Source organism: Nothoprocta perdicaria, unplaced genomic scaffold (assembly GCF_003342845.1).
Source record: "Nothoprocta perdicaria isolate Ctin4 unplaced genomic scaffold, notPer1 scaffold_250, whole genome shotgun sequence".
In the NCBI taxonomy this organism is placed as follows: domain Eukaryota; kingdom Metazoa; phylum Chordata; class Aves; order Tinamiformes; family Tinamidae; genus Nothoprocta; species Nothoprocta perdicaria.
The window spans coordinates 770,190-795,241 of NW_020455478.1; the positions used below are offsets into that span (position 1 = coordinate 770,190).

The 25,052-nt window shown below is 43.0% G+C and overlaps 1 protein-coding gene across 1 annotated transcript; it reads right to left on the bottom strand.

Moving 5' to 3' along the window:
* Window positions 1-317: 317 nt before the first annotated feature.
* HORMAD2 (HORMA domain containing 2) lies at window positions 318-24,642 on the bottom strand. The gene is made up of 13 exons (XM_026040191.1): window positions 24,588-24,642; window positions 22,925-23,013; window positions 21,759-21,903; window positions 20,434-20,497; window positions 19,306-19,342; window positions 17,906-17,926; window positions 17,076-17,102; window positions 15,704-15,771; window positions 12,313-12,464; window positions 11,289-11,542; window positions 10,228-10,336; window positions 9,124-9,188; window positions 318-862 (listed from the first exon to the last, which is right to left on the bottom strand). Exons 2-13 carry the CDS (start codon window positions 22,973-22,975, stop codon window positions 758-760), a joined length of 1,098 nt encoding a protein of 365 aa, XP_025895976.1. The 5' UTR covers window positions 22,976-23,013; window positions 24,588-24,642; the 3' UTR covers window positions 318-757.
* Between the last annotated feature and the right edge of the window lie 410 nt (window positions 24,643-25,052).

Here is a 25,052-nt window from a genome sequence, read left to right on the forward strand (position 1 = left end):
CAATGTATTCCTATATCCCTTATTTTATTGTTGTGAATGTCCTTACCTGTACGTGCAGTAATAAGCTACCTTTATCAAAGCGAAGTTTCAGAACTGCTGTATTTCAATATGATTTATATCATGTAACTGTCTGAGCCCCTTGATATGTGATGGGTTGCTGCTTTAAAAATAAGCTGATAATACAGTCATAGCAACACTATTTGCAAAGTCAGAAAAGAAAACATTCAGCAACAGCAGAAATTGCGTATAGATTATTTTATCTCTGTGTTCAATACAGATAAAAACCTGTTTTTTGAAGAAAAATCTATGCTCCGGAAATAGTAGATACGATGAAGTTAAGCACTGTCTAAAGAATCATGAGACTGGTTGTTCGTAGGCATTGATACCTCAGAGTTTATCTTGAAATGCTGCTATTAATATTCATGACTGCCCAGGACTGTCCAGCCACARAGGAGCAAATTCAGCCAGTGGGTTGTGTGTTGGTGTGTGTGTGAGAGAGAAAAGGAAGCACACAGACACCATTCATATGGAATCATGGCTCCTCAGCTTTAGAACAAGAAATACTGTTTATCTACATTGTCACAAATACCATTGCTTGTTGTCTCCTTGCAACCGAAAGTTTACACTAGACAAATATTCAAAAATACATGTGGAACGTGGAGAGTTAAACATGAGAACAGAGTAAAGGCTTTTACTAGTGAGATGACAATAAGAAGAACTCACACCTTCTAAAACGTATTGTGTGTCAGAACGAACATCATTTCCTGCCTTCCAGAAGCAGCTTCTCTGGTTCACTGACCTTCCTTTTCTTCTTGGGTCCTATTACCTCTTCCTGGCTAAACGCAAGGTTCAGGCAGCTTATCTGTAAGAACCATCAGAAAGAGTGATCATTCTCACGGTACAGACTCCTGCTACATGAGTCAAGAAAACACAACTTCCATAACTAGAGCCTCTTTTCCTGGATGTCCTTGGGTTTGTCTAATATTATCCTGTTCTCCACAAAAGTGATGAGGCAAGAAATGAAAACTGAAATCCTGAGAAATCGGGACTGTAAGACCTGTGAAAGCAACAGGTTCAGATTCAGGAAGTGGGAATGTTTTTGGTGGCACAAGGAACAGTATTCATCTCCCTAGTGTTGAGAGAAATAGAAGAAGCAAGGTCTTTGAGAAATGTATCGTCTTATAAGGCAGAAGCCCTTTTCACCAACTTCAGATAATCACACAAATATTAAACATAAGGGGATCTCTAGGAACAGCTTCACTGGAAGTGACAGAAGACAGAGAGTATAGTACCTGTGTTTGTACATCTCAGTTTGCAGAAAACATCCAAGCAAAGCAAGGTTTTTACTCAAGAGACTTGCCTTTCTTTACTAGAAAAAACAGAAACCTTCCTCAAAAACATTTAAGGGCCTGCAAATCAGGAAGGACTGAAAAAGACTGCTGTATATGTCAGAATACATGTGGGCAAATGGCACAGAACACATACATCAGACAGAGCACAAATAGCTGGACACGCAGATAAGCGCAACGGTCACTTGTCCTCCTTAACTGCCCAAATCCCTTATGCTCACTGCCACACGACATAGTTGCATGGCTTGTGCAAAACAGTGTTGAGCTGCAGGGAGTAACCTGTGTTCCCACCCTCCCAAGAAGGACAATGTGCGGAGTCTGGCGACGTAACCTGGTTTGCTCCGACTGAAACTCAAGTAAAGGGACATAACACAGTGCTCCGCTTCCAGTTTGCCAAGAAAAGAAAGTCTATTCGGATTAAACTAAGCTGAATAAAGAGGTAAATCAGTGCTGATAAAGTTCTAAAATAGGAGTAGTTTATTCTGGTTCCACCAAAAAGCAGGAGGGATCCTGAAAGTGAAGCAGGATAAATGCAAGACGTAGATAACAAGCTATTCTGGAACACATCTTGGCTATGAGCACAAGGTCTCCAGATTGCAAAATGTGGTCATTACAGACCTCCCCACACACGTCATCAAGGCTTCCTTTCTATCTGTCCTTGGGAGGAGGTTTTGGTAATCTCTACATAGTGATGGGCTTTCTAATGAATGAAATAACACCGATAATGATTAACAGCAAAACAGTTTGAAATAACCTCAGGCCTCCTCTCTATCAGGTTTCAAACTGTTTCTATTTCCCTCTCTTCCCTCCTCTTCACTGTAAGCAACGCAATATTGGTTAACACAGAAAGTACAACTTCCTTTCAATAAAACCAGGGGAAAACAGAGTCTGCCAGAGGGAAACAGGCAGATTCTGCTTCATGTTGCAAATCYAAGCTGACAAATCATCCAGTGCTGTCCGAGCTGTATTTGCTTGAGGAAAGAGTGACGAGTGGGTCTGAGAGTTACAGCTCTTGTCCTGATATCCAGCTGCCGAAACTGGCATTTCAGGCAGTTATTTACTTGCCTCTCCTTGGCATCATTTTAAGCAGTCTGCTTCCTTTTCTGAAGTCAAGGGCGCAGCGGGGAGAAACGCTGCGTCCACAAACGCTCCAGGGCTGACACGGCTGCAGGGTCTGCACGCACGAGAAAGCAAAAGCAACGATCCCYGGTCCCGAGGCCTCAGGCACCCCAATAAGAAAACCCTCCTTCCCATTTCGGTCTATGCTGCGCATCTAGAGCTAGTGCTTTTATTACTTCTGCTGAGGAACAGACCTTACGCAGCACAGCTRTCTGGTAAAGTACAAAACAAGTACTTTTTCACTTTGTCTCGTCKTCACCAGGTAGTTGGCTCTGCTGCATAAAATCTGTCACCAAGTGATCTAGACCAGCATGATTTGTATATTGAAGAGATGTTGTTAAACGTCAAAACCACCAGGTATTTCACTGAAGGCAACGTGTCCCATCCTGCTCCTGCCAACTGCAAGTTAATGCAAATTCATACAGAGATTCAGAGCCAGGAACAGACCCCAAGTGCAATCTCCACGTCCCATCCTTAACCACACACTCAAGTTTCTTCCCCAGAACTGTGGCTCTAAACGGGCTTGTGTCAGATCCTATGCCTGTTTGTTTGCCTTTAACCAGAAAGTAAACCTCTTAAACAATGTGGTATAAAGCAGGAAATCCCTCCCCTTGATTAAACACACAAACCAAAGCCTCTAGAAGTTGATTAGTTGTAATTACTCACATGCACTGGGGTGCCTGCCGTAGAGTAACTGATGTGAGAGCTTGGGCTCCATTAATGTTCTGTGTTTTTTTGTTTTGTTTTGTTTTGTTTCTTTGTGGTGTTTTCTTTTGTTTGCTTGTTTGTTCTTGTCTTACACAACCACTACAGGCCCTTGGCTTCTTGGAGGCCTCATGGAGCCAGATGGAAGTATGCAGGACCAAGCCCTGGCCCTTCCAACCTTTCCCTGGAAAGGGACAATATTGACAACGGGCTGGGAGGACAAGTTCAGATCACGGAGCAAAGTCAGGAACAGATCTTCCACTTCCCAGCCCTCAGTCCAAGGCCTCGTCCTGGATRTAGGCCACACCACGAGCATACCAACTTTGAAACTCACGTGTTCTATGATATTGTGCTACATGTAAAAAATGTAATTTTTGCTATAGAAATTTTTAGTGAGATTACAGCTAAGTTATGAATCATACAAGTGTTACTAATTTCTGGCATAAAACTAACARGACAGCTGCACATTGTCTGGAGAAGATATCAGGCTAAAAATAGATTAGATTTAGATTAAAGCCTTCCCAAGACAGACTGGTGGATGAAAYAGAATGAGCAGACCATGGCTATACTGCTATTCTTAGATAGGCCAAGTCAAAACCTAGTTTTGTGCTCTGCAGCTTTCTATCCCGTGTCCCCATGTATTCTGGCCAAAAATTCCCAACATAAATTGAAGTGAATTTACTGCTCTTTTGACATGTGTTTTGCTTCCCATTCTATGCAGAAAAGCTAAAAGAGCATAAGAGCATTTGACTGTGTCCCGCCTTTGTCCCTGGCCTGCCCCGTGCTGAGGTTTGGCACTTTGCAAATTTGATGCCCTCAGCAGAGCTCCCTTTGTTGGGGACCTGGAGTTTTTTGCTTGCTGAGGTGTCTTGCAACTATCTTGACAAGTTCGCAAGCACATTAATGTCAAAGAAGTCCAGTCCAGGAATAAGGTCAGAAAGAATGAAAGATTTGACTCGTGAAATAAGGCAAACGGATCCTCAGCTGTCATGGTAGCAAACAGTATCTGCAGGAGATATTTATCATCGCTGAGAAACTTTAATCAGAGAGAGAACCAGGGCATGATGCATCCTGCGAGTTCAGCTGCAGCTAACGTTGACTTAACAGCACAGCAAATGCTTGCCACTTCCACAAATGAAGCCAGTGGCTCTTCAGTGCAGTCCCCCAAACCTCAGGCTTCCCTCACAGACATTTTTTTTTTGGCTGAAGGGCAATAGTTCTTATCTGCTCACTGATAAATTGCGGCTCCATGCTCACAAAACACAGCAAAACCAAGGCTCTTCTCAGTGGTGTCCAGCGAAAGAGCAAAAGGAAATGGGCACAAATTGAAATACAAGTCATTCTATTTAAGTGTAAGAAAAAACTTTTGGACTCTAAAAGTGATCAGATATTGGAATGGGCCATGCAGGGAGGCTATGAACCTGACAGGACATGATCCTGAGCAACCTGCTCTCTCCTCTACTCAGATCTGAGCTTGCGGGGTGGACCAAATCGTCTCTGGTGGTCCCTTGCAACCTCAGCAATGCTGTGATTCTGTGAAGGGGGCACAGAGGACAAAAGCTCCAACGCAGCGCTCAGCACTGATCTCGTATCAATTTCCAGAAAAGCTACTGCACTGACATCAGTGGAATTAATCCTGATTTTCATCTACACAACTACAGCAGAATCATACTGGTTAGCACGAAAGCCAATTTACGCAGGTGGAAGAATGAAAGACGCTCACTGTGGTGCTCCTGTGGAAACTTGCCATGCCTGTGTCCCCCAGGAAGCCATGCCAAGACATCGCTGACTGCAAAGAGACGTCTTCCTTTCCCAAAGTWCACAGTCAAAATCGCTGACATTCAATGCAATTTCCTTTTCAGCAAACTGGAAGTCTTACAGACCTGCTCTCTATTTTGCAGTGTTTCGTGTAGTGATTAAAGTACTAAAGAACAGATTTTTACACAGAATGTTAAAAAAAGAAAAAAAAMCAAAAAACTGAGGAAGACCAATCTCTCTCCTTAAAAACCTCCATCGGAGCCCTCAGTCAGACTGTGAAATACGTGCTAGCCATTTGGCCTGCAGGACCACAACCCAGTTTTCCAATATGCTTCCCAAAGCGGGAAGACTTCTCCTCATAAAGCTAGAACTGTACTGTACAGAACTGTAACTGATTTGGTGAACAGTRATTGTCACTCCTTCTGGCTACTCGCTGTTGCCCAGCTTTGTCCCCRCCCCGCTCCAAATATGAGATTTGCCAATCTTAATTTATGAAGATTTCTGTGGAGCAGCTGGCTGCTGACATGTGCACGAGGAGCTTCAGGCAGTGCCGAAGTTCTGGCTAATCCCACAGATGTCTCTGGAGTGGCTGGAAGGGAATTAGAGGGCACAAGGGTTAAACCACACCAGATCTGACCAAGGGCATGAGCCTCACCTTTGAATGAAGAGATCATTAGGAAACTGTTTCCTGTATGCTAGACAGGAATAACTCACGCAAAGGATGAATAGCCCCAAGATACAGCTAAGGATCTGATGCAAATTGAGAGAAGTCAGGAATTTCCTGACCTCACTGTCTCACTCCTCCCGTAATGGCCTGAGCTAACAGGAAGGAGAGAGGCAAGCTCATCTCTGAATCTTTCTCTCTTCATTGTTTGGGTCTGTGTAGCCTCAGCTGTGTTGGAGCAGAAAATGTTCTGGGAACTTCTCATCAGATACAGTTCTCTTGATAGACAGTTAGAGATAAACTTTTCTTTTTTTTTCTTTTCTGCAAAAGTTCAAGATAATGACATTGCCACAGAAAAATGTTTTCCTCTTGTTCTGCAAATGGCAGACTTCACCCTTTTACTGCTTTCTGTCATGGCAATTTTAAGAGCGGTTTGCCTGGCAATAGGGACAGATGCTCCTCAGAACGTGCTGTCCCTGAAAGCCTGTGTTCACACCAGCTTCCAGCCCTGACACAGTCTCTCAGAAGAAGAGGGGATGGCCAGGTACTCAGGACACCTGCACTGGGTCTGGATCTTTAGGGAGCACTAGCTAGAAGCCAGCCAAGCTACCTCAGAGGTCTAAAGCTGCGCTGATTTACAACGTTTCAGCATCTCAACCACTCCTTAGATATCTAACTTTTAGACAGCTGCAGTCAAAGAGAGCTTATCTATATGCTGGGAATATACCTATACCAGACAGTGACTTGCAGCACGAAGACCCCTGAGCTACCCTCAGCTAAAAACACTACATCCACACAAGGACAAGTGCCAACGCACTTCCTAACGTCCSAAAGTGGTCTAGCAGCCTAAGTGTGGTGTCCAGCCCGGCCAAGGATGCTCAGCCAGACACCCAGCACGGACAGGTGACTTGTGCTCTGCTGATGGAGCCGTATCGCTTCCAGCTCTGGCAAGGGCGAGATCAGAGGCAATTTGGAGGCAACTCAATTATTCATTGTGTGTGACCATGTGTGACCATGCCCTGAGAGCCACCCCAGAACTTCATCATGCTGTGAGATAAAATCTGCAGGCACATCCCCATGGTCAGCTTCTACTCATCTTCTAGGACTATTTCATTCCAAACTCTTTCCATCGTAACATGTTTGCTYATGTGTAGACCAAGCTGACAAAAAAACATTTTGCAGGACAAAAACATTAAAAGATTTCCGAGAGGGTAAAGGAGTGTGCCAAAACCTTCAAAATGTTATCTTCGGTGCAGGATGCAGCAGCTCCCTCTTTTACCTAGCTCTTTGGGCTGCAACTCCTAGAACACCAGTGGCAACTAGGAGGACACATAYGGGCAGCACAGTGGGCTAAACCCCTGCCTGATGCAATCAGAAAAACTCTACTGAAGGCAGTAGAGTAGGCTAATTTTCATGCTGGTGTCTAACTCTGGATGATTAAGCGCAGAGATGTTTTGCTGGGAAAGGGCAATCTCTCACTTGATCCTAAGTATCATCAATAGACTGCAGGTAACGAGCAGGTTGGGTACAGGCAAAGTTTTCTCCAGTCGGAAAGGCTCCCTGTCAGAGTATCTCCATGGCCATTTGGAAAGTCCAAAGACCGTTCTACCTGCACAGGAATGGCTTTTTCTCCTTTGGAAGGTAGGCATCCTTTGTTTCATCCATATCCTACAGATAACATAAAGCTTTTAATACACTAATTCCTGCTTTTACTGAAGCACTATAAGATGACCAATTAACTTAGTTCCACCAGTGCCTTTTTTCTTTTTGATGAGCAAACCAGAAAGACAAAGAGCAGGTAACATGCTGTTCTAGACTTCTAAAAGCTGCTTGGGACTGTGGATACCACATTTCTGAGTTCAGTTCTTTCTGAATATCAGATCCTCATACCGATTCCCAAATCCTGGACACTCCAAATTTCTTTAGTTACTTCTGGAAATCTTGGCCTCAATGTTTATGTTATAGCTTCAGGAGTTTCTTTGAACATTTACCCAGTAAGAAAATGGCATTGCTTTACTGCACTATAGTCTGGACATCAACAAACTGTTCTCATTCACACCCCAAAGGGACGGCTTCATCCATCTAACCTACATTTGACCCTGTTAGATAACACCTGACTTAGACTTCCCATCCACACCCACCTGTCCTCATTTTTAAGACAAACTTCTCTCCACAGTTTGGCTTCCTGATACAAGCGGAATACACAATGGTCATTTGTTTTCCCTGCTTCCTCAGAAAAGAAGGGAAAGTTGCTCTCATATGGAAAGCAATGTTGAATTTTAATTAGCAATGGCTTTACCATAATCATCTGCACTTTTTAACTAGTAACCTGATTCAAACTTTTCCTCAATTGACCAAAGTATTATCCAACTTTTACATGCTGGTTTTAAAAATAGTAACAAAAAAATCAATAGAGAAACCTTCTGCCAGACAGAAGGCTTTTTTTTTTCTTTCTTTTTTGTCTGTAAGTCTTTGGAAGCATACAATGGATAAAGTGACTTTTCCGTTTTTCAGTACTAACACTGTTTCCACCACCTTCAGAAACTCTCACTATTGCTCCCGTATTCTAATGAAATTCACATGCAGCAGGAGGGAGGTATCTGGTGCTCTGATCACAATCATGACAGACCGAAAGAATGTCAGAGGATGATTCAGTGGCACAGCCATGAGCTACAAACAGAAAAGGCTCCTGTTTTCACACAGACGACAGAATAAACAATGATCAGAAGGAAACTGGAGGATGTGACAAAAAAAAAAAAAAAAAAAAATGTGGTTAAAGTTTGAAAAATACCAGCCTGGGCACAGAAGTTCATTTCTAAGATCCCTAGTCAAGGCAAATACTTCAGAGATGCCTTTTGAATGACACGTTAAGTTGCAGTCTCCAGTTGCTGTCTGCGTTAGACACCCCATGATTCTTTTCAACAGAAGCAGGGAAAATTTTAGTAGGAATTTCCTACTCTCATTAACTTACCCTGCAAAAATGTAATTTCTGAACATCCAGGCTCACAAGATTTTCAACTAATTTGCATGGGAACAGCAAGTCACTCCAGTGGGATTCAGAGATTTGCTCTGTCACTGAACAAACCTCGGCAAATACCCACGAATTTGAGCTCTGATTCTGACTCAGGGTTTGGCCTGGACAGCSTCAGGATGGAATTAATCTCACATAACTTTATTTATCTAAAATTACATGTCTGGTCCATGCTAGTTTTCTGGGTTGCCCCAGTAACCACTGAAACAAGATCAACATCTCCAGAGGACAAGGATATCCTAGAGGATAGCCCAAGAGGGGCCAGATCCAATCACACCTGTGACTCATCCGTAAAGACAGTCTGGAAGCATGAGAGGAGAGGTGAAAACTATTTCAAGCAACAGATGCAACACAGCCCTCAACCCTTACAATGGGGTAGGGATTTCAGAACCCTAATCCAAAGAGGCATACAGGTAAAACAAACTGGTTGTGCCAATGCTGAATTTAATTTGTGTGTACCAGCATGGCATATCTTAGAGCCATTTCAACTTGCTCACCTGTGGAGATGCCCTTGAGCAACACGTTTTGCTTGTCTCTTTGATTCTCGTCCTCTCCTCTCCACCTACGATCCAAACATCATATCAAAAATAGCTCTAAAGGCTAAATCCTGTATTTCACTGAAACAAAATCTAGAAACATAAGCAATATTTTACAGGGAAATCTCAAAATAATTTCAAGAGCAATTTTAAAATTTCAGCATGTTCATCTGAACATCAAGTGAACTTGCAGCAACACCTACCCATTTATTGATACTTTAATTCATTTTGCAGTCCCATTTCCTAAAGAAACATGGCTTATGCCAGTAAACACTCTGTGTAAGTGTGTGTGTGTCTCTGTGCACATAAGAAGGGAGCTATCCCTTGACTGGTAACTATTGACCTAGTTAGACAGTTTTAACAAAATTTAATAGAGATCCACAAGTGTCCCAAGTTCAGAGTTTCATGAAAGCAGGATGTTAAGGACAGAGATTCCACAGTGGGATCTATATGTGTAACGTAAAATTTGGCAATATGAGCTCACTCCTTATTAGACATGAGGCAATCTGCAGGAGAAAGACCTAAACAGGTGACTCTATAGGTAGACCCAATTTTTTTATTCTACTGCTTGGAGATTCCAGGAATGCTATTTAGCATTTTGTCACTAGATGGTATTGTTCCACAAGCTATATTTGAGCCTCAAAGGTCAAATGTAACATGGCATATCAGAAGGCAGATTTATTGAGGTGACAGAGAGGGTGCTTTCTTCACGCATGTTCATGTTCGTTTTCATATAGAAATAGTATTAGCAAAATCAAWCTGTACCACTAAAGGAAAAGAGTTTTGGCAAAAATGTATATAATGTAACTCAGAATTGACGAACTATATATCTTCTTCATATCAGGAAGAAAAAAAAAAGGCTAAGAATAGAGGTGGAAAATTATTCATTAAAAAAAAGACTACATCTGTTAATAAAACAAATATATACAAGGAGCCCTTTAGTATAGTTCAATCTGATCTGATATAAAATTAAAACAGTCTGACAAATTCTGTTTAACCATTTCAAAATATTACGCTAGGATGTTATGAGCACAAACTCCTTCATTTTCAAAACTGAGCCTTTACCTGTATCCCGAAGGCAAAAAGAAGATGCTTCAGTTTTCCAGCTTGGATGCATGTCATTTTTGTCCTCTCCATGCCCACTTGAATCTGCTCTGGTTGGGAGAGGGTTATTCTGTAAAGTAAATGATGCTTCTTCTTAATAGCCTAACCTAAAAAAACAGGCCTAAGTGGTAAATCCATGAATTCAGCACTAATAGGAATGAGATTTTCAAGATCCCTCAGCTCCCAGGTCTTTCTACACCTAAGCTGTCAGAAGTCTTTCATAAGAAGAAATTTACTGAGAAAATTCAGAAAATTCTGTCCTAAGTGGCTTCCTGCCTTGAAAAGTCAGTTACACTGGGGCTTGTTCCCTGGCACTGACTACCTAAAATGTAATTTTCAGGTCTGAGCTACTGGTTCAAGCTCTCTGTCATTTTGAAATAAGACTCAATCAGGGGACAATCTCAAGTCTACCTTGACACCTAAAGAAATGATCTTAACTGCCTGCTAGAGGTATCTCCTACAAGAAGCACAGAGGAGGCTAGAGAATTGTTTAGGCACGAGGTTTAAGTAGCGAAGGGTAAGTGAAGTTTAGGTGGTTAGATTTTGTTTCAATGAAGTTTAGATAGCTAAGGGTAAGTTTAGGCAGGAAGTTTAGATAGCTAAAGGTAAGTAGCTAAGGGTAAGCTAAGGGTAAGTGGGAGGAATCCCACCTAAACATACAGTGGAATGCTGCTTAACCCAGAGAAAGGCCAAGGAGAAAGGCTGCACTCCATGCTATGGTCTCCATTTTGTGCCTGGCTGTAGAGAAGTGTCTATATRTGTTGTGTCTCTCCATACAATCGCTGCCCCCTTCTGGGGAGACCATACTTGATTCCATAAGTGAGTGGAAATGCTGGGGTGAAAGTCATTTGATGCCTATGGAATCCCAGCCTCAGCATTCAATAGGCTACTCTACCACAAGCTGAAACCATTATTAGATGAGGCTATAACTTGGATTGTTAGAAAATGCTTATTTTTTTAGGATAACTTCGTTAGCTAGACACTACCGCTCCAGTAAGAACCAAACGGAGCTATCTCAATACCTTTGGGCTTCCCTCCTCTTCCTCTTCATCACAGTCTAATCCTYGATGGGAGATCTCCGTAGGGCCATTCTTCTGCAGCAGCCTGCTTTCAACTGTCCCTATTCTCTTCTTTTCAGTTGTTACTCTCACTTTCATGAGGTGGAATCCAGTGGAGACTGACCCCACTTTCAGGTTGACAGGATCACCATCAAAGAGCAAATTACCGCAGCTGCTGTCTTCCTTAAAGCCAGGCGGCTGGTAATCCTCAGGAGTTACTACACAGGGAAGAAGAACACATTGCTGTCAGAGAAAACAGGCTCCATGTCTCTCAAATGCACAAAGAACCAGTTTATACCTAGTAGTAGGGCCAGCTCCTAAAAATATTCTGGTTTTGGGGGAAGAGGGAGAATGCCAAGGAAATTTTTACTAAAACGGATTGAGAATGCTCYGTGGCTTGTGTGGCTGCTATCTGGAAACGTGCAACAGGTTAGTGATCTTGTAGAAGCCTCCCGTCTAGTGTTCAAAAGCTCAGGGGTTCCAGAGAGACTCAAGGTCAAAGGCTCCAGCCTTAAGGAAAGGCTGGGAATTCTAGTCTGCAGACTGCTAGGCAAGAAGGCAAATCTCATAATGACCCTCATTCCGAATTTAAAAAAAAAAAAAAAAAAAGGAACTGAGCACATGCGGCCAAGAGCCTCAAAGAATTAATAACTATTAATAACTTCAGGACATTAAGATAGCATCAACGTTCTCGCCCCTCTGAAGTAAAACCCATCTAACACAGTATATCTGTTTCTCAAACTACAAGAAAAGAAGATACCTCCTTTTCACGCTGCACACCTGTTCTTAAACAGAAATCTTTCTTAAAAGGCATCTGCAACTCCAGCTTGTCAGAAGGCATTATTATATTTCACACCATTTCTCACTGTATCATAATACTTTCTACCGTTTCACCTTTCTATGTTGTACTTCTTTTTTAACACGGGCTTGGGTTTATCATAGAAGTTGATGGAAGGTTTCACCACAGCATACTCTGTTCTCCACCTACCATCATTGTAATAGAGGAGTTTCATAGTCAGGTTAATGTCATTGGGCAGCGGCTTGAGGTTTTGCATTAACAGGTACAGTTTACGGATCAGGAGACTGCTGGCTTTTTTAACCTCCTCACTGCACACCTTGTTCACGCAGTTCATTTTGTTGCTGAAAAAGAACAACAATGTCGTTCGAAACAAAAAGACTATCAGAGTTGTTTACCCCAGTGGTGAATATTCAAGACCTAATTACAAACACAGAGCACCCATGGAATTGTCTGAAACCAACGGCAGCAAAGGTACAATGCCTTCATGCAACTTCTAAATAAACAGGGAAGTGAAACAGATTCCAAGGATGTGGTGGCATCAGCAAAACAACAGCTCTAAACTCAGAGGTATGGCATTTACATTTGAACAGATTTTGTAGCTGGGGCAATGTACCCCATTATACAAGCGCCATGACTCACTCGTTTAAACATGATTAAATTGGATCAAAAGGACCATAAAACAAGTGCTTTTCACCTAAGCAATTTGAGGAATGAGAGGAATGGGGTGAGAAGCCCATATAAAGCCAATTCATCACAGTGGCTGTTTTCAAGTCCATTTTGCAGTTTTAAGGGAAGTGAATTGCATGTTCTCACTCCAATGCCATATAAGAAAAACTAGTTCCGAGGCACATTTTTCAAAAGTGACTAAGGGGCATTCCTCTCACCTCCTTCGCCCATCCAAATGCCAGTTGGCTAGTCTCAGCAAGCAGTCTAGACCGAGATAAACGTACAGTAGAGGTGGGATGAATCGCCCTCCGGAGGAGTTTGTTTCTCTTGACTACAGTGGGAAATGAGATGAGCAGCTCAGACCATACAGCTAACTCTCAACAGCTGAAGCCAGACTAGATGAATCACTCYGTGACTAAAGAGCCTACACACTTCGTTGACTTGCAATGAGGTCTTAAAACGTAGCTTCTACATCACAAAAAATGCCACTGAAAAGCCACTGGCAGGCAGGTGACCTAACACACAGGCCGGATGGACTCTAACACCATCATCCCACATGATTATTCCACTAAGCAATCTGAGATGGCAGAAACAGAATCCCCWGGCTGAATGTGACTAAGTCACCGTAAGGAACAGCTCCATTAAGATGGACAGGCTCTCCTAGCTCAAGCTTTTAGGCTCATCTTATTGAACAGCTGGTGTTCACAGAGTAATAGGTTATAGTTTGGCAGACTCCCTACTGTCAAAAGTGAAACTCTTTGCTGAACCCACTGTACTAGTAATGAAATCCTGTATGTTCAGAAATGGAGGAAAACTGCTAGTACATCAAGTGAGAGGACCACTGCTGGTTAATAACTAGATCAGAGTAATTGGAAGAAATTGTTTTTTTTTTTTTTCCTGATACATCATCTTTGCAAGTCTTGGGAGCAGTGGGAGGGGGATGATAGGGCAAAGAATATCTGCAAAAAAAAAAAAAAAAAAGTGATGGTATCTCCTGTGAATTAAGAGGTGAGGTACTGTACCTGTATGGGAAAAACATTCTGGATGTGAACCAGAAATGATGCCAAAAGGTAGTAGCTGGAGAATTGCACCTCTTTGAGGGCCTGGGCCTCACCATGAGTTCCTCCTCATGGTGAGGAACTCAAAAATAAAATCAACATAAAAAGCAGAAATCTGGCAGAAAATTTCCCTTTACCATGCAGATGTGAGGATGGAGACAAAACACAAAAGTGGAATGACTAATTCCAAGTTTTCCTGTGCCAATAAATCTTGCAGGTATATAGAAGCGGTTTTATCAAAAGCAGGTGATGCCACTGGTGATGCCACTCTCACTCAATCAGCAGTGCCAGTGCCAGAAAGTCAGTCCACTAACGACTGCAGGTCCTGCAGGATGCTGCCCTCACAGTGTCAGTCACTGTGGAAACTGCACAGAGCCCTTTCAGAAACAGCACAGCCCTTTCTTGGTCAGCACTAGGGACATCAAGGCATGCTGCGTTCCTTTGGGAGACTGTTGTTATTACCAGGAGTCAGTGCCTCATCTTAATAAAGTGGAGCAAAAAAAAAAAAAATCAGAACATGCAAAAGTCATATATTATTTTTCAGATCTTCTCTTTCCCTCAGTATAGYAAGGACACTTGAAAGCTGCTTCAAAGCTGTAACAGATAGCGTGGTGAACAGGACACCCCAGACTCAGATGCAATCAACAAGTATTTTCCAAAAAGAAAACAATTTAGATGGGTACAATGAACCATTTGGATGTGTTCAGAGAAAGAGCAGCAAATGGCACACTACAGAGGGGTGCTACAGAGCTGTTTCCTGATGAGCATTAAAGGCAGCAGAGCTGATCTGATTAAGAAGTGATCTGATTAATCTGATCACTGAGTGATCTGATTAATCTGATCACTGAGGAGTGATCTGATTAATATGTATAAGTGATCTGGTTAATATGTATAAGTACATGAAGGGGGAATGAAGGGAGGAAGGGGCCAAGATCTCAGTGGTGGCCAGTGGCCATGGTGCTGGCCGGTAGCCTGGTGGCCCAGGACAAGGAGCAATGGGTGTAAGTTGAAACAMAGRAAGTTCCACCTGCATGTGAGGARGAACTTCTTTACTGTGAGGGTGACAGAGCCCTGACCCAGGCTGCCCAGRGAGGYTGTGGAGTCTCCTTCTCTGGAGGTCTTCAAAACCCACCCGGATGCCACCCTGTGCCACGTGCTCTGGGTGTCCCTGTGTGTGCAGGGGGTTGGACTAGATGATCTCTAGAGGTCCCTTCCAACCTTAACCATTCTGTGGCTATACCCAATGGCCAGTGACAGTATTTATTTTACACTACACAGAAYAGAGATTTACTAAACAGAGCTTTGAACTATATAAAACTTACAGAAAAGATGCAAAGAGCTGCAGCTTCTGACCATGCACTTTGCAGCTTTAATTCAGATATGTCTGGCTGAAGATCTCCCAGTTCATACACACAAGACGAGAACAGCACGATATGAGTACGCTCAAGGAAAAAATTCATGGGTGTGGGATTTTGGCAAAAGTGATGAAACATGGAAAAGCTGCTTTTGAAAGCACGAGGCTTTCTTGACAAACTCAAAGAACACTATTAGCTGAGACTGCAGCAAACTCAACTGTGCCAGTTTCTGCAGTGCTACACTGATTAGGCATAGCTTCCATAAACGACCCTTAATTCAGTTGTGATCTACTGTAAATTTCTTAGTGTGCTGTGTAACGGCATTTCTATTCATCAGCTCAAGAGTTCACATCCTGTGGAGTGAATGTCCTCAACTCTGATGATATTTAAATCTGTTTAGTGACTCAGACAGCTACGTGTTATAATCATAAAGAGCAGTTTCTTCTCCAATAAAATACAGTTTTCACGGTGTAAATCTGAAAAGTAAATCCAGACCATTACCTGATGATGTCCATCTGGGGCCCATCCTTTTTGTACTTGAACTTGAACTGATACAGTTCAGTCACTGTCTAGAGATAGGGAAAAAAACAAACAGGTCTTTCACTAACAAGTCTAGAAGATGCATTGAACTTTGAAGTGTCTATCATGTCTTAGCTTTATCAGACCATAGCATTAATTTAATGACATAACTAAAGATTTAACTCAGTTATGGCACAGCTTTTGGCAAACTTCCCTAACAAATACAATTTACCAAGCACTGAAAGAATCACAAAAAATATATATATAAATTTCCTTCTTCCTCCTTYCACTGCCTCTGTGGGCTTCACTCTCTTACCTAAATGTCTAATGAGGCACTGGGGCCAGCTAATGATCCCTTACTAAGGGGGAAAACATGAGGCCTCAGGGGTTGTGCAGTATTACTGGGCTGCCTGGCCTGGAGTCCTGTACAGAGACAAGGGCTTCAAGGGCTGTTCTTACTAGAAAATGCAAAATTTCATATTCAAAAGACTATAAGCTTCTAAATTTCACAGAAATCTCAGAGTTTTCTGGGAGAGAGAAAGAAAATTGTAAATGATTTGCTATGAGTTTAGAAAATAGTTATGAAGACTAATTCAACACAAGAGAAGRATAGATCACAGCCCATTTCCATGCCTATAATTCCCTTTTATCACTGACAATGAGGTTGATTATTGGAAACTGAGCTCTTAATTTTCCAAGTCAACTTTACAAATGCCAGCCTTGGTAGCCATTCTTGTGAGCTAAATTCTTTCCTCTTTCCCAAGACGCTGAAGCAGAAAGCAGCAGAACTGTAACCTGGTAGGCAAAAATTCTGCAGCTCTTGCTATATGAAGACAGAAGGGATGCAGAACCTCTGTTTATATATTACGCTATCTAGTCTGTCTTCCACAGGCTACATGTAGACAAAACAAGAGAGACAGAAACACAGTGGAGAGGGACACTGAAGAGCAAAGCACATGCATCACGGGACATAAACATCCCAGCTCAGAAATGCTTCAGAAATTCTCTCCTAAACCTCCCTGCACCAAAAACGAGCTCCTTTTAACAGGACTGTTAAAAGGGTGGTTCAAAATAGACTGGTTTTGAACTTCCCAATTCTTCTCATGCCCATTAGCTGCCTGTTAACATTGCTCTCTGAGGCCCAAGATGGGCCCACAGCACAGCGCTCAGTAGGAGTGTTTGATCACAATCCAGCTCACTGAGTTGCCATTCAGGAGTGAGAGCAGAAGAAGAGAAACAGGGTCACCAAGCAGCCATGGAAGGGTAGAATGTAAGCCCACAAGTCTATTCTGAATACAAATCTACTCACCCGTGCCTTTTGTTGCCTCAAAGATTAATTAAAACTTGTTCTTACCTCCGGTTCTTTGGGATTGGTGTAAATCTGTTACAAGAAAGTACAGTGAGCACATTCTCCCCTTGGTTAGCACGGAGCAGTGATTAAACAATGCTATTTTCATCTTACGACATCCACTGTACTATCTGTTACACGCGATCGGAAAAAGGAATGGCTGAGAAATACCCTGCCTCTATCAGCAGTCAATACTTTCCACTTCAAAGAAAGGTGGGAGACACTCACCTGTGCAATTGTGAAGGAATGAGGCAAATTCCCATCCCGATCCTCACAGGCTCACTCTTCATGCCTGAGATTTAACTACCCAGATTATGCCTCCCATATACAGAATACCTATCGGTGTTTTACCATGGAGCAGGGCAAAAGACTGTGTGACCTCTTCAATAGCAAAAAAAAAAAACAGGAATAATTTGCCCAAAATCTGGAGGCTTAATAGTTTACTACAGAACTTCCTTAATAACGCCAGCAAGCGGATTAATGCAGATGACTCTTATGGAGAGGGAATGGACAGGACACATAGCTTCCTTCTTACAAGGATGGAGGCAAGATTCTGCAGGGAGCAATGATGTGAAGCACGTGAATGTGCCTCCAGCAGGTTACAGATGCATGCAAGACCTCAGAATCAGAAGCCTAAATTACTCAGAAAATGCTCTCACACAGACTAGAAAGTCCATATTTACCATATTTAAGAAAGGTCACTCATTCATTAAAAAAGACAAATACACTTTTACTTCCCTTTACAAAAGACGTTAATGGGTTGACACAACCTTAGTTCTATTATCTCTCTTGAGCACTCTGGAGGAAAAAAAAATGCATTGCATTCATTTACTTACTGCTAGGACAGCAATGTGTAACTAAGGAGAAAGAAAAAACAAAACACAGAGTTAGTATTAACCTCAGTATCAAGGGGAAAAAAAAGGGAGACATATCAAAATCTGTCTACAGATTGAGAGTAGACTCTATAGAGTTCACACTCTATTGAGTGAAGGAATAGATAAATTCAACAAACCGTGAGTCAAAAATCGTCTTTATATGTATCCTTTATAGCACTGCATCAGCAACACCTAGTGGCCAGTTTGCTTGACTTTTTTTTCTAAGAAAATAGAAAACAGCTGCCTCTTGCAACCATTTCTGACAATCTCCAAAGGCCAATTTAAAACTATTTTGCAATTGCACATAAACTTACTGAAAACTGATACAAGAGCCATTCTGGTACCAGAAATCTTGCTAKGATGAATCTCACTTCCCTGCATCCTCTTCATTCCCTCTCAATTACTGGTGGATGCTCAACTTGGGCTCTCAGGTATACAGCACAGCAAAAGCATTTAATTTACATGGTAGCAAGAAACTATACTTGGGGMTACTCTTGCAAACAATCATGAAATAACCTCCATTATTAAGTATCTAATTTTTTCCTTAAGCCTAGTCAGGTAACAACTGATTGATGTCACTCAGAAATAGTGGCAGASTAAATCCCTCCTAGAGCTGTCAGCAAATGATAACTTGAGTCCACAACATTTCAAATTATCTCATCTACAGTGACAGTTGTACTGATGTATAAGAACCCATCTGATCAGTAGGGCCGAAACTACCAGCACTTCATCTGATCTAGATGAGAGCTGGTTTGATGAACAGTGCTGAGAGAGATGACAGCAACCAGCACTTTTTCCTCTACAGAGCTTTTTCTGTGTGAGAATCAGCAGGGAATATGATGACTTGCTAACTGATGCTGTCCTAAAATAAGCTACATAGATCACTTGATGAAATGGAGGAAAAGAATAAAATCTGAACTCAGGTAGGAAAGCTAAGAGGGTTAAAGAGGATAAGAAAATGAGAAGAAGGGCAATGACTAAGTGAAAGGAGATGGAGGAAATCAGAAGCATGAAGGAACCTGTCTGAAGGAAAATGGCATGGTGCTCAAGATATGTGCTCTGACTGGCAGTGCCTCTATCCAGACCTTAAAGAATGCGAATGTAGAGTACAGAACTAAGGGGAATCCCATTCAGGCCTCAAAGCACTTCACTCATCATGTAGACAAGTCTAGAGATCAACAGCAGCCAAGATTTGGGCTCAGGGAGTATGAACCTGAATCTCACAGGCAGGAACCCATGGCAGGCATGGCAACCACAGCTGTAAATATGKTTTCTGTGTATGCAAGATCATTGCAAAGCACAAAGCAGTAAWGGAAATATAATTTTGTCTGTATTTTATAAGAAATCAGGAACAAACTTACATACTTCTTCTCCAAAGCATCAAAACAACCCTGAATCCTGCCAGAAAAAAAAGAAGTGTTCATATTAACCAGCATATATTAACCAGCAGATATTTATCTCCTGMTTGGTAAACACAAATATATTAGGTAGAGCTTAAAGTGTGCACTTTCTGAATTTGAGATTACAAAGCTAGAAACATCTTGGGCTTGTAYAGTCCTTTCCAGGTCAATCCTCAAGAAGTCACTACCTTCCCTCTGTATCCATGCATTGCTTACACACCTTGGGCCAAATCCCAACAACGACAAGGATCCAAGGCTTGCCAAAAGACTCAAAGTGCCTCTCTGCTCAGTGCTCTATTTTAGTTCTCCAGACCACTTTCCAATCTCTCTTCTCCTTGACTATGTATAGAGCTTGACAGAAGCTTCAATCTGAACAGTTTCATGGGTCTGGCCTTGCAAATATTTATCTGAAGTATTTTTTTTTTACAGATGAGGGCCTTCTCAAGGTAGTAAATATTACATGACGTAGAATCAGTCAGATATTTACTCTTGGAATCAAGGAATCTGCACCGGGTGCTTCCTGGCCACAGCAATGTCAAACAGTAACAAACAAAGATAAGCTAATTTAAGCTAACTTTTTCCCCCAAATCATAGAAATCTCCTGTCTATGCTTCTTTTGGGAATATGTGAACTCCCTGAAATACATTTTAATTATCATACAAAGAAACTGTAATGTCCTTAGATATACGATTTCCAAGGAGATAAAATACTGTACRTAATAGGAAACATGTTAAAAGAAATACTAAGAAGGAAAAAAACCCCTACAAAATACTAAACAAAACCAGAAACATTCCAAAATTTTATTTATAATCTCCCTACCTGCATTGCCTGTGTGTGCTCCAGGGCCTGACCGTGACCTCACTAAAGTCAACACTTAACAAACCTTGAACTCACACCACCTTTTTCAGCAACTACCTCTTGTTTAGGTACAGGGGCAAACACACACGCTGCAGCAGTGGGAGCTGCGCTGGCATATCCAACTGCACTACTGGGCAAAATGTTTTCAAATTAAGGAAGAAAAAGAATGTAAAGGGTAGATGTCTTGCTATTCAGCACAATCTTGTCTTAGTTTCGCTGTTACTCACTTACCACTTGACTATCTGCAATGATCCCAGACAGCTTTTATCTTCTCGGAGAATTTTTAGACAGAGGTCTGCAAAACCAAATTTAGCACATACTTCAAATCCTTATCACAGCTATTGGGCAAACACTGAAACTAAGGCAGTCAGCCTCCCTTTTTTGGATAAAATGCTTTATCTGGAAGCTCTTCCTGAGCGGAAATGGTGGTTTTCCACCGAGTCCCAGGTGGGCTGACACAGGCTTATTGCTGCATTTTCAAATGTCAAAGATTTTCCTCAGATGCTCTAGGCTCTCCCAGCGAAAGTGCTAGAGTTAGTGGCTTGATTTCAAAATGCATCAACTTCCGTTCTTTCTTCCCTCCCCCACTCTCGATTCCCATCCATTCTGTTATTTGCTAACAACACCGCCCACTTTCGCATTCAGTCTTCACCAACAATCAAACGAAGTGAAGCCTGCATTTGGAATAAACAATTTTTGTTACTTTTTCCATTGGATTCCTTCTGTTTTCAGATATTCGGAATTGCAAGTGGGAACTCCCTCCTGCTACTGATACAGCTACCAAATAAAGAGATGATTTAATGACACCTAAAGATCCAAGCAACAAACAGCTTGAACGGGACAGATGTTAACATTCTTGCTCGAAGACGGTACTTGAAAGACCTGAAATTTGATTAGAAAGTCTAATGGCCTTTTAGTTTTAGGTGATCAAAAGTCAAGTGGAGGCAAGGGCAATTCCAACAAAGCCCATGACGTACCTGTGACCAGGTCTCAGGATAACCATCTCAATAAAATCATGGAAATGAGTTGGTAGGCGGGTAGACACCTCACACCCCACTAAGGCATCTCATATGTGCAAACATAAAGATGTGGAAAGCAGCATTAATTCTTGTGATCCTATGACAACACAGCCTTAATCTAACTTTTCTTCTAAAGGAGACACTCTCACAAGCATGYGTGGTTATGTGAGATAGTTCTCAAGACAAAAGCACTTTTTTAAACTACTGATTCTCAACCCACTCCACTATCTTGGAGGCCTGATGCACAGGGTTGGCAACAATCTATGAGAAATGATTATAAACCACTAGAAACACTAGCAGAAAAAAAAAAAAAAAGAAAGAAAAAGAGGGGGGAGAGTTGCCAAAAGCTCCAGGTTGTCTCCTGAGCTTTCTCTCTGAAGCAGAACCGCTGTTTGCCTCAGGAGCTGAAGAAGACCCATTAGCAATTTTCCTACAAGCAACTGAATGTGTAAGCATATGGCAGCTCATCTCTAGAGCAGGTTATGGCTAAAAAAGAGCAAATGGGAGCCAGAATTCAGCAAAAATTGAGAATGTTACCATCTAAATAGCGAGTTCCATACGAACTCTCTGGGAATAACCCTCTCAGGTATGTTATACAGGAGACTGAGATAGCCAGAAGCTTTTTCACCAGCACCACAGACTGCTGCTCAGTAGTAATTTTGCTGGGGAACAACACTGGTTCCTGGAAAAGAATAAAAGGGCACAGTCAAAAACAGTACTTGTTTTAGCTTGGTACGGAAATGACTCTTAGCAGGTAAAAAGAAAAGGTAGCTTCAGTTATTTTAAAATTTCTCTTGTCTTCATGTAATGTAGAGAGAGGATTCATGCCTAACATGGGTGGGATTAAGCATTTTAAGGTTAGTTATCAAAGGATCCCACAACATTTACTCAGATCCAGACAATTTTGATCCCTCCCTTGCCCACGGGTCACAGTGGCACATTCCCACCTCCTCCACTGCACTAATAATGGTACCTGTCAGAAAACCACCCATGCTAAAATATATATATAATTTCTGTCAATTCAGCTCTTCAAAGTTAATTGGAGTCAAACAAGGGCCACAACTGGGGCAGTGTCTGCTGCTACACCGAAGCCCAGCACCTACCACAGCTTTGGCTGGAGCTATTAGCATCATGTTAAGTGGCATGAAAGAACTGCTACAGGGTCACTGGCATGGTCAAAAGTGCTTCTGAGAATCAGTGGTAAGAAGAGAAAGTCCTGCACTAGACAGAAGTGTCAGACCTCAACAGCTCTGACATCTGAGAGCAGACCCAGCCTGCTGCCACCATACAAGGACTGGGCTCCCACAGTGATTTTATCAGAGAACTGTACCCAGTACATGCTACAAACTGAAAGAGCTAACCACGCTGGAGATTGTGGTGGCTCTAAGTACTAAACACTGTGATTTTAAGTGGAAAAATGTCAGTACAAAGCATACAAAGTTTAGTCCTTTAATAGCTCTTTTTTTGTGTGTTCCTGCTAATAGGGCTCTGAGCACACCTAATGAGCCCTCATTTATTTATTGAAAGACATGTCAAAGCTGCATGTTGCATGCTGTATCCTCCTGGATTCATTAAGCTGGAAATACCTGCTTTTTCATCCAGCTAAAGATAGTGCAGTCAACAGAAAGAGTTCTCAGCCCACAGGGCACAGCCTCAGAACTGAGCACCACASCGGCTGCACCGTTGCACGTCAGGCTTTTTACCTTGGAGGATTTATTCTTTTGCCTCGTCTGTAACAGCTGGTGGGTGGCCATCACGTATCAAAGTCCTGCTTTCCACTTGCAACTGAAGCCTGCAGAAAAAAAATGGAGGTGAAATACCTGGAAAACATGCAGTCATTGAAATGCCTCGTCTTCCTTCAAGTAAGAACCAGACTCTTGGGTCCTATTCAGGTCTAAAAGCCAGTTGTTAGGCAAGAAAAGCTAACTCAAAGTAAAGCAGAGACACTCTGTGGTACTGCCTGCAAGTCTGTGGGGTGATAAAAATCTATTCACAGGTTAACGATCAATAGTATTTGAAATTCAGGGCCATATCTGAGCTGTGTGTCAACTGGTGCCACTTCAGAATGCATTTTTCATATTCTCACCCGCAAATGCTACCTCCTAAAGCGACTAGGAAGTGTGAAGAGGGAATGAAAAAGAACTGGAAGTCTGCCAGTGGGAGCCAGGATTTTAGCACGAGCAAGCAGGATGGACGCTAACATCAATCTCAGCCAGAATAAAGGAATGACTCTACCAAGACACCTTGAAAGAAAAAAAAAATGAGAGGCCTGTACAGTTTTAATGAAGGCAGGCCTTGTTAAACAAACCTGGATTAAAGAGGGAAATTGTTTCCCAAGATTAGAAATCTGATTGATAAAGGCAGTGATGCAGGTATTTCCTTTTTTCCCTTTTTTTTCCTTGCACTTCTGCAAGGTGCTTGATTTGGCCTGACGTCTTGATTAAAAACGTCCATTAGACAGAATTAGCAACGYACGCATTAACTGCCTTGAGAAATGGCCCCGCCACGGATCTCGACGTGTAGGAGCTGTAGCTGCTAATGGGGGAGGTGTTAATGGACAGAAACATCCCAAGCGAGGCCCCGAAGGTGCACTTCCTTGGCCGAGGCGAGTCAGTATTTCTGTCGCCCATTAAAAGCAGAAAACCAACGCAGCGGATTGATTTAAGCAACGACCTCACGTGTTGGGCTGCGAAGGCTTATCGGAACAGTCAACTTCATTTTGCTTCGTATTTGTACACCTCTCGCATTTCTTCTCTTTTGGCAGTCATTAAAACATGTTGACTGGAACATGCTGACAGCTCTTCTGCTAAATTTAGTACTTCATTTAATAACGAGGGCACATTATAGCTACAAAAGCGTATTCACACAAATGCGCGGCGCTAGATTTTTAATATTTATATGTGAAATATTTTTGGAGGTCTTTTTCTTTCCCTTCAACGCTGACGACTGGCTGGGCGGTCTGAACGGGACTGGGACGCAAGGAAAACACAGGCGTTGCTCCCAAGCGAGGTGAGGAGCCCATGTGAGAGAGTCGCGAAGCTACAAAAACACGTTCTCCTGCAAAACACGCTGCATATAAAATGGTTTCCTTTGGGTAGGAGAGGGTTACCTGAGGAGGCCGTTTTGTGAGGGGTTTCGGGAGCGACGCAGCCCTGCGCTGCCCCGGCCTCCACAGAGGCTCTGCCCCGGCCTCCACAGAGGCTCTGCCCAGCCCAGCTGCTCCATGCGGGCCCTGCTCCTGCCCTCTCCCGGGACGGCACGGCCGCTCCTGCGGCCCGCAGGGGCCCGACTGCCCTGCCCGCGGCGCGAGGCCTCCCCGAAGGCACGCAGAGCCCCGAGGCGYGCAGCCCGGGCCCCGGGCCCTACCTGCGAGGCGGCAGCCGCGCTCCAGCAGCTCCGCACGCTCCCGCTGGCACCGCCGGGGCCGGCCCGGGCCAGGGAGAGGAGGGGACGGGGCAGCACCTGCTGTCCCCCAAAAAGGAGCCACTTTGTGTCGGACTTCAGCACTTCGGAGCGGGGCAGGGGCTGCCTGCCTTGATCCGCACCTTATCCACACACCGGCCCTAGCGAAACCCTTTTTCTCCCATTTCGGGGCCTGTCGTGGCTGCAGCGGCAGGTGGGAGGACGCGGCAGCCTTCTGCCACCTCCCTGTTTTGGGCCCCCTTCTGCCCTCTTCCCAGGGACCTTTTCCCTAGTCTGGGGCCAGGAGCTGTTTCCAAACTCCTCCCCGCGGGAGGAGAAAAGGCAGCAGTGATTTTCAAGGATGTCAAGGGTAAAACCAGAAGGGGAGCCACGCTGACCTCAAGCCAGGGCAGGCCTGGAGAGGGGAGC